Here is a 16,915-nt window from a genome sequence, read left to right on the forward strand (position 1 = left end):
GTAACTAGGTGCTCAATAAACCCCTGATGAAGAAGGATGGAATTCGCAACGGGGTCTTGAATGAGTCCCCTCCCCTGGCCTCTCTGCCCCAAAGCCAGGTGGCTTCCGAGTTCTGTCCCAGCTCTGCCCTGTCCCCTCCTCTCTGCTCTGGGGGCTTCCGTTCTAGTCCAGCCAGGACCATCCCAACGGCTGCCACCCAGGCTTCCCTGCCTCTTCTTTCTCTGCCCGCCTGCCCTGCGTGAGGTCCTTCCACCAGCCAGGCGCCCTCAGCTCAGAAGGGGCCACATCGCCTCCCTCGGAGCCTTCCCTCGGCCCACCAGCTGCAGAATCTCCTGGAACACAGGCTGGTTCCACTAGATTCCCGGGTCCTGGCCCAGCCCCCACTGAACCAGAGTCTCCAAGCATTTGAGCCCAGCGAGGTTGAGGGCCGCTGCCCCCAGAACCAAAACCTGATGCCTAAAAGCCAGTATTCAAACGATCTGACCCTCGACCTCCTTTTCCAGCCCCGCCCACGCCAGCCCTGAGGGGCTCCTCCCCTCCCTGCCCTCCTTCACCGTCCTGGAGCCCACCTGGGGCTCCCCCTGCCTGGCCGTATCCACTTGGCTCTTCTTTTCCGCCCTCTGGCTCATCCCTTTTCTCCGCCTACCCAGATCGTGCCTATCTTCAAGGTGCGGCTCAAAGCCCACCTTCTAGGGAAGCGTCCCCTGCCCGCATCCACGGACGCCTCTTCCCCACCGCACCCTCTGCACGGAGAAGCCGTGCTGCCCATGGCACAGAGCCGTGCCTGTGGCACGGCGGACCTTCGTCCTGGGCATATCCAAGCCAGGATACTTGGCTTGTGAGCACCTGGAAGGCAGGAAGCCTATCCTCCTGCTGTCCCGACACCATGGCTGCCTCGTTCCTGGTCGGGTCCCTAGCAGAGGCCAGGAGTTCTGGCGAGCCACGCTCGGGACGCGGGGACTCCCCTCGTCTTCCCAAAAAGCCTCCCCAGACTGGAGCGGCCACATAACCGGAAGCGCGAAGAGACCCAGGGCGGGGGAGACACAGCTCTGGCAACGTGGCCCGGGCTCCCAAGGGTGAGGCTCCCGTCCCAGCTCGCACTCGTGACCTCCGCACGGGGCTGACCTCGGCCCCACGCCTGACAGGCGGCAATGAGACCCTCGCGGAGGAAGCCTGTGACCGTGTGCAGGATTTGTGCGCTCCTTTCCAAGTGTTTATTAAACGCCCACGGTGTGCCGAGCGCCAAGGGAACACAGACACGAATGGGTGAAGACCTCGCCGGCAAACAGTGCGTGGAGACAAGAAAGCCATCACAGGACAGCGTGCCAAGGGTCAATGCAGAGACCCGGCCAACACTGGGCTCGGGAGAGGAGGTCCCTCACTCCGTCTGCTCAGGTGGGAGCCCACTGGCTGCAGCCTGCCCGGCCCGGAGGGGCGAAGGGAGCAGGGCGCCCACTGGAGGAGCCAGCACCGGGCTGGAGAGGGTGCTCCCAGGAGGAGCACTCCTGGCTTGGGATGGCCAGAGAGCAGGCTGGGCCGGGGAGGCCAGCTCGGACAAGCGTGCCGGAGTCAAACTTAGGAGAGTCTTGCACACCAGGCTGAGAGTTTGGTCTTTATTTTGAGGGCGGCGAGAGGTGCGGAAGAATTTTAGAGAAGTAACAGAGGGAATTGCGATCTGGAGGCCTCTCTGTGGCTGCGGCAGGAAAGGCGGCCAGCCAGGGGGCCAGTGGGATGCAGGGAGGGCCGGCGGGTCCCACAGGAAGACGTGGGCTTGTGTTGGGGCGCCTGCCACTGGCAATGGCATTGGCCAACCACAGGCACGCGAAAGAGGCTGACTTACAAGAATCCGCTCCTGAGAAAGTCCAGCTAGGCCGACGGCCAACTTCCACTTTCCTCTGGATATTTTCACTTTCGGGCCATCTTGTTCTGAGTCAAGATTCCTCCTTCTGAACATGGGACTTCCCAGAAGGACCACAGCTCCCTCTGGGTATCCACTTGACCCAGGATGTTCTGGATTGGGGTTGTGGAAGGAGCTTGCTGGCCTCTCTGGAGGAGGATGGCCACGTGGTCCCTGTGGAGTCTGCTTCTCTGGGAAGGTAAGTGGGGCAGGTGCGTGACCAGGGCCCCTCACCAGCCTTCTGGGCAGGGGCCTCATCCCAAGCAAGGACCCAGGGGCCAAGGAGGGCCAGGGAAGGCGGAAGCAGGTTCTCAGGCAACCTTGAAAAGCCGGAGGGAGCCAGAGATGCAGGGTCCTGGATGGGACGTGCTGGCTGCTCTAGAAGCATCCGCGTCCGTGAGACATGTCCTGTGGTCCAGGGCCGTTAAAACTTAGGCTGCTGGTGCCAGTGGTTCGGACAGAGACGGTTGTGAGAAGGGCGAGGGGATTCTCGTAGAGGAAGACAGGGCAGAGCAGACTCTCACAAAGAAGCACGTCTTTCCATCAGCCCGCGGGAGGCCTAGGAGCCTCGACTGGGAGCCAGCACCACTCTGCACACCCAGTACGCGTGTTAGGGCTCCAGTCCGCATTAACACTGTAGCCTCTGCGGCCGGGCCCGATGCGTAGGGCCAGGGAGGGCAGCGAGAGGGGCCGGGGGCCGGCGGAGCGTCGCCCCCAGAACACGACTCCTCAAGCAGACGCCCGGCGCTTGGGTGCGTTCTCTACGGGCCGTGTTTTCCCCGCACCCCGCGTGCCCCCTGTGCCAGGTGCCTCCTGTGCCAGGCGCCAGGTGAGTCCCCCGGGAATCCCATCATCCACCCAGTACGGCGAGTTGAGTTTCTGAACAGTGGCGGGCAGGGGGTACGAAGAGGACAAGAGGAGCTCGCCGTCTCGCGGCAGGCGCCTGACTCATCTATGGGCAATCGCAGCAGAGGAACAGGGCGCCCCAGGGTGCTGGGCGCACAGAGAAGCAGGGTGGATGTTGCCCTGACGGGAGGGGGGGTTCAGGGGAGGCAGTGGGTCCGGATGAGCAGCGATCGGCCAGCAAAGGGCTCAGGGGTACCTCCCGCAGAGGCATCACCCCACCTCAGCCTCTCACCTCCGCCAGCTCCTGACGGCAGAGACCGGCGCCCTCGGGTCCCTGGCATCCGTGACTCCCCCTCCTTGGCTCCCCGGACCACAACTAGGCTCAGGCCTCACTGATTGCACACCTGAATCCCTCTCCACCCCTCCCACTTCTCCCCATCGCCGCTGCCCACCCCCCTGCAGCAGGAGTTCACTCACTGCAGGTGGAAAAACATCAGCAGCCCGCCCCCCGAAGCTTCCGAAGCTTCCGGCACATTCCCCTCGCGCCCCCCCCCCCCCCATGGTCTTTCGAACCAGAATTTCATCCTGTTACTCTCTTACTTAAACCCTGCGCAAGGCCTCCCACGGCTCTAAAGATAAAACCAGACGCTGCTTTCAGGCCCTGGCTGGCTCCCGCCACGGACTCCGCAGTACGGTTTCTGACTCCCCCCTGCAGAGAACTGGTTTCAGTTCCCCTGCACCCTGCCCTCCGGCTCGCCTGCTGGCCGGGCCTTCCTACCCTCCGCCATCCTTCCCTCTGCCCGAGACGCTTCCCGGCTCCAGACAGCCCTCTTCTCCTAGGCCTGGCTGATCCCCACTCCTCCTTCTGGTCTCAGCTGAGCCATTTCCCCTCTGAGCCCCTCAAGACCATTCACCCTCCCTGGGTTCTCCCGGAGCCTCCCTTTCTCCCCATCGTGGTGCTTACTATGTTTTAATCATTCGCTTAGAGTCTGACTTCCTCTGTGAGCGTAAGGGATTCTCTCCCTTACGGTTTTATTCCCGGCCCCTGGCACGGTGCACCTGCTCAGCGTGGGTGGCGGGAGCATGGGGAGAGGGGCCCTAATGTGCTTGCTTCACGGCAGCTTGGCGGGGTGCGGGAGGAGCAGAGGGAGAGGGGCGAGGAGCTGTGGGGCAGGCAGACTGATGGGCTCCGTCCTTTCAGCCCTCCTTCCCGCCGCCGTCCATGGTGCCCAAGTGCACGGCCAGGTCGGGGGCTCCGTGCTGCTGGCGGCAGAGTGCCCCCCTGGCTTCCAAGTCCGAGAGGCCATCTGGAGATCGCTCTGGCCTTCGGAGGAGCTCGTGGCCACGTTTTTCCGGGGCGCCCCGGAGACTCTCTACCACTCCCGCTTCCTGGGCCGAGCCCAGCTGCACAAGAACCTGAGCCTGGCGCTCCAGCCGCTGGAGTCGGGAGACAGCGGCAACTTCTCTGTGCTGCTGGTGGACACGGGAGGTCGGGCCCGGGCCCAGATTCTGCAGCTCAAGGTGCACGGTGAGTACCCCCGACACTGGAAAGGCATCCTGCGTCCTGGGAGCTGGGGAGGACAGGGTTCCAGGGACCTCTGGCCTCTGACCTCCCGGCTGATGCAGGGCACAGCTGTCCCCACGGCACAGCTGAGAAAGTTCCTCCGGTGCTCCCAGGTGAGCTCCTGGCTGGGGCAGCCTGGCTTTGCCACCCCGCGGTCCTCGCCTGAACTCCAGAGCGGCCTCTTCTTGGCTGGGTGGCCAAGGTTAAGCCTCCCTGGCGCTCACCTTTCTCCCTTAGAAAATGGGCGTCGTGAGCAATGTCACACGAGGCGCCTGCAAAGGGGGAAATAGAGCGCGTCTGGGAAAACATCTGAGAGGGCGCTGGGCCCGCACTGCAAACTTCTAAGCTCATAGGATGTGCCATTACCTGACAAACTCCTACAAGGGAAAAAAGTACGGCCCATCAGACTACGACGCGATGTTTTTTATCATACAGTATGGAGTTTTTATTTGACACTGCTTTCGAGAGTTCTTTTCGCCGTGTTTAAAGATTTTCCGACGTATAACGGTCACAGGTTCTCTCCGTTATTCACCGTCGCAGAGCAAACCGTCCCCAAACCTACGGGCTGAAAACAACGCTGTTAATTTCTCATGATCTGTGGGTGGCGGGGCTCGGCTGGGTGGGCCTCCTGCTCCCCGAGGCCCGCCAAGGTCGTTCAGGCGGCTGCATTTGGCACCTCAGCTGGGGCGGCTGACTTCACTGCGGACTAGGTGGACCCTGCTTTCCAGCAACTTCCCCCCTACTCCCTCTGCCTCCTGCCACATCACCTCTGTCACCATCAAAACCTCTACTTCTGCATCTACTGCCCCCACCTCCACTGTATTCCTGCCGATCAAGAAAAAAACAGTGGCCTTTGAGCTCTCATTCATCTACCTAATGGCTCGGAAAAGGTGGGTGAGTTACCCCCAACCACTATTTCAGTGAAACCTCAGACATTTGGTAGAGTAGTGGGAGAGCAAAGCCCAACTTTAAGAACGAAAAGCACGAGCGACACCTGGGAGGAAGAAGACGGTGAGGGAGAGAAGGGCAGTCGTAAACTGGGAAGGAGAGAGAGCCCCCCACGAACCAACCCAAAGACAGCTAGCTGGCTGCCCTTGGGTGAGCCCCTGGGGGTGCCAGTGTACGGTTAGATGGGCGTCCCGAATGCGCGCAGCCCTGAACCCAGCTGCCCAGCTTGGCAAGCAGAGGGGGGGCTGGATTTAGGCAGCCCCACCCTCATCTGTTATCCCCTCAGCCCTATTCCCTTGTGCAGTGAATAACCTCCACAACCACACAGGCAGCCCTGGAGCCTCTTCCTATTCTAAGTCTCAGCTGCTGCACATGTGAAATGAGGACATTGAATGTGATAATACATGCGGCACCCACACCACTAAGCTCTAAAATGCCTTGTTCTCAGCATCTGAATTACAGATTTTAAGGAAATTGCTGTTTTATTGCTTCCAAATACATAGCGTGATTAGAACTAATTGCACAAAGCTGCCAAGCAGCCGTCCTTGGGAGCTCTGCTTTGACAATAGATAAGAATGATTTGAATTAGCAGATCAGTTACTAGAAATGTCAATGGGTGTTTCTACTGTGCCTGATAGTGTTTGGAAGCAGCTTGTCCTCTTAAGTGTTGTAAATATCCACCACACGCGCGCGCACGCACACACGCACGCGCCCGCGCGCGCGGTAATCTTTGTTTATACTATTAGTGTGCCCAGCAAATCTTTCCTTTTCCATCTCACAAATCCCCCCAGATTGAGCTGGCATTAATGAGGTTTTACTCGGCTTGACTTTGGGATACTGTCAGAGACTGAGCCCTCCCGTTGTCACTAGAATGCTCTCCCGCTGGCCCCCATTGCCACAGTGACTCAGGATTTACTCATCAAGCTACACAGGAAAGGGAAGCCACAGTCTAGGATGCCAGGACTCCAATTTGCACAGTGGTCCCGGTGTCTGTGCACCTAGAGAGCTAAGGTTATGAAGATAACAAAACAGAACCCCCAGCCCCCTGCCCGGGTCTCCTTCATAGGGGGTTGCAGCCTTGTAATTATTTTCTTCGTTATTCAATCACTTGTCTTCTCCACCAAACTGTAAGCTCGAATAGTCCAGGAATGTGTCTATTTTCTTGCCTGACTCAATATCTGCCGACCATCTCTCTGGCTGATATGTCATGAAGAAAGTGCTATGACAAGGGACAGGCCGAGTTCTTGGAGAGTTCGGAGCCTGGAATGTGAGGGAAGGCTTCACAATCGGAGCAGTAAGCAACGTGTCCGAGCTGGGTACTGGTAGGAATTCCCTAGGAGGAAGAGGAGAGAAAGGCACACGTGCGCAGGTGACCCATATGAGAGCATGAGAGACGCGGAAGGGCGCCGTGCTCCGGAGAGCTGGAAATTCATTAGGGCAGGTGAGTCAGACCGGCAGGAGGCTACAACTGGAGAGGTTGGCATTGACTATCTCCTGAAGGGTCTTGACTCCCAGACTAAGGAACTCAGCTTCTGTCCTGGACAACGGGAAACCAGACTAGGCTCTGCAGCAAGAGTGGGGCACCTGGTCAGAGGTGACCTCCAACCCTGCATGGATCCCGGGGCTGGCGCTCTGGGCCCTGCCCAGCATCACTGTAACCCGTGCCTGCTCTTCTGTTCTTGCCTAGATGCAGTGCCCAGGCCCGTGGTGCAAGTATTCATCGCTGTGTCAGGGGACGCTCAGCCCCCCAAGACCTGCCAGGTGCTCCTGTCCTGTTGGGCCCCCAACATCAGTGACATAACCTATAGCTGGCGACGGGAGGGGACCGCTGACTTTGGTATTGAGCCAAGCAGCCTCTTCGTGGATGGACAGGTGCTGAAGGTTTCGCTGGGACCAGGAGACAAGAGTGTGGCCTATTCCTGCACTGTCTCCAACCCTGTCAGCCGGGACGTGGCCACCGTCACCCCTTGGGAGAGCTGCCATCACGAGGCAGGTATGCCAAGGGCCAGGGGTCAGTGGTTAAGGGATTGTGAAGCCTCCAGCCCCCCTCTGACCCTGCCCCCTCCGTGTCCAGCCCCAGGAAAGTCCTCCTACAAAGACGTGGTGCTGGTGGTGGTGCCCGTGGCCCTGCTCCTGACCTTGGCTGGTCTCCTCTCTGTCTGGCACCCCTGCTACTCAGGTAGGAGTCCTCCAGATGCCAGATGTCCTTGGAGGAGGACCTACTGGGAAGGAAGGCAAGGCTGGACCTCCTCCGTTTTAGGCTTCACATGGTCTGTCCTCCTTCCCTCTATCACATCAGGTCCTCTCACCGCATCCCCTGGTCTCCAATCAGATTGAACAAGGCGAAGTGTCTCTTGCACTTCTGAAAATGAACGCTCCTCTTGCCTGCCTCTTCAGGCCTTCGTGCCAGCCGTTCTCTCTGTCTGGAACGCACTTTCCATGGCTTCCCACCCAATCCCCCTTCTTCATGTGACTATCTCCTCCACAGTCTCCAAGGTGCACCTGCTCCCGGAGGCCTTCCTGGCCTGCTCCCCCAGCCCAGGCGCGGTTGGTGTTCTTCCTTTAATCTCCATTGCTCCCAGCCCTCGTTGCACTCACTCTCCCACTGACTTCTCAGCCCCTTAAAGGCAAAGGCTGACTTGCCACCGGGTATCTAGCGATGGTCCCTGGAACAGCCTTGTAGGGATAAAGTTCTGTTGAGTGCAAGTCTAAATGAACACCAGCCCCATGCTTGCCCACCATTCCTAGGAAATGCTCCCTGAGAGAAGTACCTGTCTGGCCGGGAGCTGATAAGTCCTCTTTCTCCAGGAGAAGAGAAAAGGGGAAAGTCAGAGGTGGGGCTGGGTTCTGAGCCATCCCTCCGGCACAGCCCCTGCCTCGACCCCAGGATGCCCTGCCCCTGACAGAAACACCCCACTGACCTGGGCTTCATGGGGATGTCCACCCCAGGCTGTCCGGGATGGCTTCGGGCCAAGCTAAGATTCCAAACTGAGAGTGCAGATGTTGGAAGGTAACCTTTCTGGTCTCTTTGCCAGGGAAAAAGCAGAAGGACATCTGTACCGACAGAGTGGCTCCAGAGACGGAGAATCCCCTTGTGTAGGATCTGCAAAGAAGGAGGATATAAACTGTTGCCTGGACCATCAGGAAGTACACGATGCTCTGGGCCATAGCTGGTGTCTGGAAACGACCATGGTCCTCATGCCTCAGGTGACACTCCTGTCCCACCTCCAGGAGCAGCCCGGGAAGCTCTTGCACTGGGAGCCACCACACGGAAAACACTGGCACAACCTTCCACGTCCCCTCCTTCTCCGCCCGCCCCCCACCCTCCGCTCCTTGCATGTCCTGGCTCTGCTCGGGACAAGATCACAGAGCACCCCCTCCTTCACCTTTGACTATCTCTATCTAGATCTCATTTTAAGGCCTTGGTCATCAGGGGACATCGGGGTCTCAAACTACAGGAGTGGGGCTGGGGCCAGAGCTGGAAATGGGCGATTCAGAGTTTCTCTGTTAGTTCAAATGTCTAATATCTTTCAGGGTCCGGGACCCAGACTAGATGCAATTCTTTGGTGCCAATTAGTTAATACTTGCATCGGTCTGCTAGGGCCGCCGTAACAAGATATCACAGAATCGGCGGGGGCTTAAAGAACAGAAATTCACTTTCTCGTAGCCTTGGAGGCTAAAAGCACAAGACCGAGGTATAGGCAGCTTTGGTTTCTTGTGAGGCCTCTCTCCTTGGCTTGCAGATGCCTTCCTTCTCTAGGTGTCCTTCCGTGGCCTCTTCTCTACGTGTGCACGTATCCCTGGTGTCTCTCCCTCTTTTATAAGGACACCAGTCATAATGGACTAGGGCCCATCCCGGTGACCTCATTTAACTTTAATTATCTCTTTGAAGTCCTATTTGCAAATACAGTTGTATTGTGAGATCTTGGGGGTTCGGACTTGGACGAATGGATTTTGAAGAGACAAATCCAGCCCACAACAATAGTTCATCAGCAGTGGGGGGAGGGGGGGTGAATGCCTGAACAGTCAATGTCCCTGTGGATCCTGGAGAACATCCAGTGTCTTAGAGGGGATGTTCTGTGATCACAGTGAGGAAACGGGGCAAGTTTTGAAGTATTTTCCCAGGGAAACTTCAGTCACTCACTAGGTCAGTCCTGTGCCAGGATCTCCCCTCTTTCTCCCAGTTGCTGGAAAGTCACTTTACCTTCAACGAATGGTCAACACAGCTGGCCTCTAGCGTCACATCCCCACTCCTCCACTCAACTTGTTCTGGAATTTCCCTGCCTGCCGGCTCTGCTCAGTGGTCCCCAGCAGGTCACCGGGGCAACACCTGTCTTCTTGCCTTTCCTGCACCCACCTGTCCCCACCCAACCTTCCCCCTGTCCCCCTAAACAGTGCCCGTGGCCTCCCAACCCGGAAACGGGTGTTGCCCCCACCTGCCACCTAGAGGCATTCCCTGTGGTCACTGATTTCTCATGCAAAACTGGCCTCCATCCCTAAAAATGATGTGAAAGAGACAGCCCAGGAACTAGCAAGGAGCCATGGTGGCTGTGTGGAGGAAACACACACACACACACATATACACACACACACACACACCCTGTATCCCCCCCACTTTCTTCCCTCCATCTCCCAGGCCCCACCTCAGATCAGAGCAATTCTGGATGGGGGGCGGGACCCACATTTCTCCCTTCATGAGTTAACTCTTAGTGACCTCATTTAGCCGTGGTTCTGTGATGTGGTACACTGGGGCCTTTTTAAATAGGCCCACGCCGCTCAAATAGACGGATGCTCCCGTTCCCCACGATACACTTGTCAGCTAGTGGACTAATCAGCCCTCCACCGAAAAACTCAAAGAACTTCCAAGAGAACCACGTGCTAACAAGCACCGGGACCGATGGTTTAAAGGTCACACAGGACAAACATCGATTGAAGGTTTGGCACGTGCTGGGTACGGTCTGAGGCAAATCAGAAGCAGACAAAGCCCTTCCTTCGTGGAGTTTATATTCTAGAAATACAAACAAGCAAGGAGGTATGTGTCAGAGGTCGATGGGTTCTAATAAGAAGATAAAGCAGCGGGGCACCTGGGTGGCTCAGTCAGTTAGGTGTCTGGAGCTTGATTTCATGGTTCCAGTTATGATCTCGCGGTTCGTGGGTTCAAACCCCGAGTCAGGCTCCGTGCTGCTGGCACAGGGATTCTCTCTCTCTCTCTCCCTCTCTCTCTGCCACGCTCTTTCTCTCTCTCAAAATAAATAAACTTAAAAAAAAAAAAAAAGAAGATAAAGCAGAGTAAAAGGCTAGAGAACGGTGTGCTGGGGAGGTGGGGCCCATCTCAGATGGGCGAGTGGGGTGAACCGTGCAGTGGATGGGCCAAGAGTAATCCAGAGAGCAGAGGGTACAAAGAAAGGCCCGGAAGTGGGGGCATGGTGAGTGCTTTCCAAGACTCCACTCTAGTGAAGGCCAGGGAGGGTGCAGTGGGGGAGGGCAGAATGGGAGGGTCGGGGAGACTGGGGCCACAGCAGGGGGGACCTTGTGGTCTTCAGAATACACATCCCTGGGGTTGAGGTAGCCAGGAGCGCCCCCATCTGTTTGGGTGCCAGATTCCTCCCACGACAACCTTTATACCATTATTTCCGGTAGGCTCTGTTTTTCGCTCTTTGTTTTCATCCAACTTTCCTTGAGCAAGAGGCTTTGTACCTGTCCTTCTATGCAAAGCACAAAAGCAAGAGCTGCTAGGGTGGAGGGGTTCTGTGACACGATGCCGGAGAGAGTGGAGAGGGGGGCACGGCAGAAAAGAAGTGTGAGGGATACATGGTTTTTTGGCATCAGTGGGGATAGGAACACCCAGTTCCTCATTTAAAAAAAGTTTCGCAGGGGCGTCTGGGTGGCTCAGTGGGTTTAGCGTCTGACTCTCGACTTTGGCTCAGGTCGTGATCTCACGGTTTGTGAGTTCGAGCCCTGCCTCTGGCTCTGCGCTGACGCTGTGGAGCCTGCTTGGGATTCTCTCTCTCCCTTTCTCTCTGCCCTTCCCCTGCCTGTGCTCTGTCTCTCTCTCTCTCTCTCTCAAAAATAGATAGACATTAAAGAAATTAAATAAAAACAAAAAAGGACGGCACAGAGCAACCATCTCAACCACCCCCAGATCCGGGAAAGTTTCAGTGGGTGCCTCCCCTCAGGCTGTGCCCTGGTCAGCGTCAGCCCCGTCTGCCGGGGGTGTGGGGGGAATGGCAGGCTGAGCACACGGGTAAGTAATAGAGATATTCCCTCTGCACAACTAGCCAGTTCTGGGAGCCACACGTCCAGGGAACCACTGGAAAACTTGGGTGTCAAAAAGAGAATGACCCAAATCGCGAAAAGTCTAGAAACCTTATCATCCGAGAAATGACGAAAGAAACTGGTCATACTGAGCCTAGAACAGAAGACTCAGGGGGTCCCCAAGTGTTCAAAGGGCTCTCCCGTAGGCAGGTTGTACAGCTGAGGCCACAGGAACACGTCCCTGAGAGGCAAACGGTGACTCATACCAGTAATAGGACCTTCAAGGTGGAAGGAAACTTTGTGGTTTCTCAGTTCAGGTTTCTCATTTCTCAGGGGGAAAGCCAAGGCCCAAAGAGATGGTTACTCCTTGGAACAACATAATTGGTCAGTGACAGAGTCAGAGTTAGCTTCAGGTTATCGAATCGGCCCAGCCCCTCCCCTGCACCACACTGCCAGGGAAAAGCTCCCTGCCAGATGGAGAGCCCAATATGAAGTGAGCTGTTTCGGCGACAGCGGTGGCACAGAACCCATCGCAGAGCGATATTACAGACTAGAGCCTTTTCGTGTCAGGTGGGAAGTCGCGGCACATCGGAAATGACAAATATGCGCTCCCTCCACGCCGCCCTCCAGCACCGTGTCGGGCATAATTACTTATGACACACTGGTCCCACTGAGTCCCCAGGCAGCCCAACGCTCAAGCGACTCGGGCCAATTAACAGAAATTGGGAGCCAAGATGAAACCTATTAGCCATCCCTGCCCTACACAACCCATAAGAGCCTTCCCACATCACACGAGAATTGTAAAGTAAGGGAAGAATGAGGGGACAGTGAAATGAAGGAGGCCGATGAGACGACTCAGCTTGTGTGTCAGAAACACGCCAGCTTCCTGCAAACAAGATTTCTCCCAGCTTCCTTTCCTCCGCCCTTCTCTCGGCCTGTTGCCCAGGAATGTACCAGAAATGAACAGGGGGAGGCATCAGTGGGAAAGCCAGGAAAGCACAAAACGACAGGAAATCAGCCAAATAAGTCAATAGGATACATTTGGCCATTTAATAAATCATGTTCTTGGGGCACCTGGGGGGCTCAGTCGGTTATGCGTCCGACTTCAGCTCAGGTCACGATCTCAGGGTTTGTGGGTTCGAGGCCCGCTGTGCTGACAGCGCAGAGCCTGGAACCTGCTTCGGATTCTGTGTGTCCCTCTCTCTCTGCCCCTCCCCCGCTCATTCTCTCTCTCTCTCTCTCTCTCTCTCTCTCAGATAAATAAACATTAAAAAAATTTAATAAATAAGTAAATAGCCATGTTCTTTAGGATATCTAACAATATTGTGAAAACCTGGCATCAGAGTTCTTTGGAGGCAAAGAACAGAAGCCAACTCTGGTTTTAACTAATGCAAAAGGAGGAATTTTCTAGAAAGCTGTAGGTAGCTCAGTGTCTTAGTTCAGGCTGCTGTAGAAGAATACCAGAGTCTAGGTGGCTTAGACACAACAGAAATTTATTTCTCGTGGTTCTGGAGGCTGGGAAGTCCAAGATCAAGGTGCTGGCTGATTCGGTGTCCGGGGAGAGCCTACCTCCTGGCTCACAGATGGATGGCCATCTTCCCACCGTGTCCTCACATGGCAGAAGGGGAGAGAGAGCTCTCTGGGGTCCCTTCTATAAAGGCACTAATTCCATTCCCAGGGGCCCTGTCCTCAGGACCTGGTCTCTTCTGAAGGCCCCACCTCCAAATACTTTCACACTGGGAACTGGATTTCAGCATATGAATTTGGGAAGAGGGAACACAAATGTTCGGTCTACAACACTGGGAGAGCCAAAGAAACCACTGAGGAACCGGGCCTCAGAAAGGACAAAGCCAGGTGGCCTCAGGGATACAGGCATTGGCACAGCATACTTGGGGCCGCCGTCGAATAAATCTGCTCTCTTTCTGTTCCCGAGTGGCTCACTGAAGATTGAAATTCCCGGCAAACAAACTGGGCGCAGTCGGTCTAGCTGGGGTCAGGGGTCCTCCCTGTGGGGAACGGAGAAGAGTGACGGGACATCTTGTCCGAGGGGGTGTCGGTTTAACAAAATCAAGGGCAAGAAGAAGTCTGAACTGGGATCAGTAGGAAAGGCAATGCGTCTATCGGTCCATCTGGAACACACCGACCGCTCACCTGCCGGTCTCCTCTTGCCCCAGCACCAGCCAGGAAGCAGAGGAGGCCGGATAGAGGCGTCGCAGTCCGATGCCAGCAAGTAAACCGTCATGCAGCCCCCAGCGTGTGCGCCAAGGCATCTCCTGGCTCCTGAGACGTCGGTCCCCAAGGAGGGCAGTCAGGTCCCTGAAGAAAGTGACGAAAGGGACAGAGACTCTGGCTGGGAGTGAAGCTTCTATCAGGAGGAACTACGGCGCAGAGGTTTCCAGGGGCCGGTCTTCCCAGGGCAGCATCCCGGGTGGGTCGGCGGGTTGCCCTTAGGGTCCCCTCCAGGGGACAGCAGCCAGGAGGAAATGGAGAGCTCTCCAGTATGACTCACCCGAGAGGGACCAGCTAGAGCCTCGGCCAACTCCGGGCAGCGGTCCCTGCAGAGTTTGTTCTTCCGAGGGTTGTGTCCAGCAAGGACAGGTACAACAGGGTGTCTGCCTCTCCACTCCCTGTCCAGTTATTCCCGGAGGCCGCGAGCATAGATAGTGTCACCCTTCTGCCAAGGCGAGAGGGCCGCGGCCCCGGGTCTGTACCGCAGAGCCTGCTGTGAGTCTCCTGCACAGGCAAGGGTCCGTCCACCTGGAGCTCCCTCTTACCCTTCTAGAACAATCCAGAATCCTGGAATCCCTTGTCCACATGGGAACCCGGGCCTTGTACAAGCCCTTTCCTGCACTCGCCCTCCCAAAGATGAACCAAAGTGCCTGTATGGGCACCCCTACGCCTGAGGGCAGCTAAGAGGCAGCTTTGGGGGTCAGCTCGAAGCTCAGACACGGAGCCAGGGTGCCACGCAGGTGGGCAAGCCCTTCACAGTGTGGGACGGAGTTGTGGGCGAGAAGGGGAGGGGGGAGTCTTCTTTGGAGACTGAGCTCTGCTACAAAACCCCCAAAAGCCAAGATTTCGGAATCTGGATCTGGCTTCCGGGTCATTTTGAAGGTGTACTTGTCAAAGTAGGAGGGCAGGACGTGTTTTATGTAACAAACTGTTAGCTTGGTCTAGCATTGCAAGTGTTAAGGGCAATATGGACACTTATCCCCCTGGATTTCTTTCTATCATGATTCCCACCCACCTCTTGAACCTGAGACCTCCCCCCATGGCGTCCCCCACCAGCTGTCACTGCAGCTCCAAAGGAACACGGGGGAGTGGGTCTTGATCAGACCGGGACAACGGCCCCTGGTTTCCCGGAGGACTGAGCAGTCTGTCCCCAGCAGTCACCACGCAGCACATCTTGTAATGAGCGGGCAGCACCCTGGGAACACAGCCGTGAGCCAGACAGATGGGGCCCTGCACCCAGGAAGCTTGCAGTCTAGTCTAGAGACAGACAGATAATAAACAAACACACACAACCTCCAATTAAAACTGTGTTAAGCTCTTTGCAACTACGGGGATGGAACTGGAGGGTATCGTGCTAAGCGAAATTAGCCACTCAGAGAAAGACAAATATCCGAAGACTTCACTCATATGTGGAATTTAAGAGACGAAACAGATGAACACAAGGGAAGAGAAGCAAAAATAATATAAAAACAGGGAGGGGGACAGAACAGAAGAGACTTAAATATGGAGAACAAACTGAGGGCTGATGGGGGGGTTGTGGGGGGGGGGATGAGCTAAATGGGTGGGTGGGGGATGGGCTAAATGGGGGAGGGTCATCAAGGAGGACACTTGTTGGGATGAGCCTGGGGGTTATACTTGTGGATGAATCGCTGGAATCTACTCCTGAAATGAGTATCGCACTATATGCTGACTTGGATGCAAATTTAAAAATAAATAAAATTTTTTTAAAAAATGCGTTAAGCTCTACGGAGAAGAGCCAAAAATTGTGAGCAGGAGTAACGAGGGAGCCAAGTAGGGCCGGGGCAGGTCGACCCAAAGGGTGACTCTGGGGACCAGCCCACGCTGAGACCCTCAGGGACGGCCGAGGGGGAAGGCCTGCCGTGCTGGGGAATGAGCCACCCAAAAGCCCTTCTGGAAAGATCCAGAAGTGTCTGCAGGAAGGTCCCTGTGGCCAGGCAGTGATGAGCAAGCTGCACTCTGGGAGGCAGGAATGGCAGAGGTCAGTTCACGCAGGATCTGGTAGGACACGGGAAGATTTAATATTTAATTCTAATGCGAAAGGAGGCCACTGGAAAGTTTTACGAAGGGAAGGAAGGCAACCAGACTTGCATGTTTAAAAGCTCGCTCTGGGGCCTGGGGGGAACGGACGGAGCAGGAGAGCAGCAGGTGAGCCGTGGCAGTGACAGCAGCAAGATCGAGACCACGGGGACAGCGTGGCTGCGGGGAGGGGTCAGGGAAGACACCGGGGCGTCTGACCTTAGTAACCAGGAGGAAGGAGGTGCCATGTACCCAAACTGGACACGCAGACAGAATTTTCGGGGAAGGGGGCTTTAAAAGAAACAAAATAGGGGCGCGTGGGTGGCTCAGGTAGTCGAGCGTCTGACTTCAGCTCAGGCGAGGATGTCACACTCCGAGAGTTCGAGCCCCACGTTGGGCTCTGTGCTGACAGCTTGGAGCCTGGAGCCTGCTTCAGATTCTGTGTCTCCCTCTGTCTCTGCCCCTCCCCTGCTCATGTTGTCTCTCTCTCTCTCTCTCTCTGTCAAAAATAAATAAACATTAAAAACAATTTTTTAAAGAAACAAAATATTTGGAGGATGAACAGCGTGTTGAATTGAATCATATGAAAATGGCCATTTGTAGAAGTTAAAAAAAAAAAAGGTCCCATATGGGTAATTTCATACAGTGCAAGCTAATGGTTTAAATGCAGATGATTTGAGGAAGAAAAGCCATCACTTCTGCTCTGCTCCACTCCCCACCCACCCTGCCCACCCCGCCCCGGGACCATGGTTCCTGCCTGGAGCCGGGTAGGTGTTTCCATTCCAGATCCTTCTACGCGAACTTGAGGGTGGAGGGGCTACAAGAGCCTCAGGCCAGAGGGCCCCCCCACCGCACCCTCACTGCACCACCGCGCTGCCCTTCCTGCCCTGGTCAGCTTCTCTGCCCGGCCTGAATCCCGCCAACCCGGCCCCAGAAAGCCTGGAACACTCGGCATCTGAGGCTAACAAGGGTGGGAGGTGCTGGAGCTGCATGGGTGGCCATGAAGGGCTGTCCTTGACCCCAACACCCTCCGAATGCAACCCACCTCATGCCCACTGCTGCAGCATCCTGCATCCCACCTGGGTTGTCCAGGTGGAGCCCCCGATGCTACTCAGGAGCGCGTTTCCAAGCAAAGGGAC

General features: G+C 56.2%; 1 protein-coding gene across 1 annotated transcript; it reads left to right on the top strand.

Annotated features, from left to right (window-relative positions):
- Window positions 1-1,245: 1,245 nt before the first annotated feature.
- On the top strand, window positions 1,246-10,514 carry SLAMF8 (SLAM family member 8). Its single transcript, XM_015083788.3, has 5 exons — window positions 1,246-2,096; window positions 3,945-4,271; window positions 6,943-7,248; window positions 7,330-7,434; window positions 8,291-10,514. Exons 1-5 carry the CDS (start codon window positions 2,006-2,008, stop codon window positions 8,353-8,355), a joined length of 894 nt encoding a protein of 297 aa, XP_014939274.2. The 5' UTR covers window positions 1,246-2,005; the 3' UTR covers window positions 8,356-10,514.
- Window positions 10,515-16,915: the final 6,401 nt, after the last annotated feature.

This window comes from Acinonyx jubatus, chromosome E4 (assembly GCF_027475565.1).
Source record: "Acinonyx jubatus isolate Ajub_Pintada_27869175 chromosome E4, VMU_Ajub_asm_v1.0, whole genome shotgun sequence".
Lineage (NCBI taxonomy): Eukaryota > Metazoa > Chordata > Mammalia > Carnivora > Felidae > Acinonyx > Acinonyx jubatus.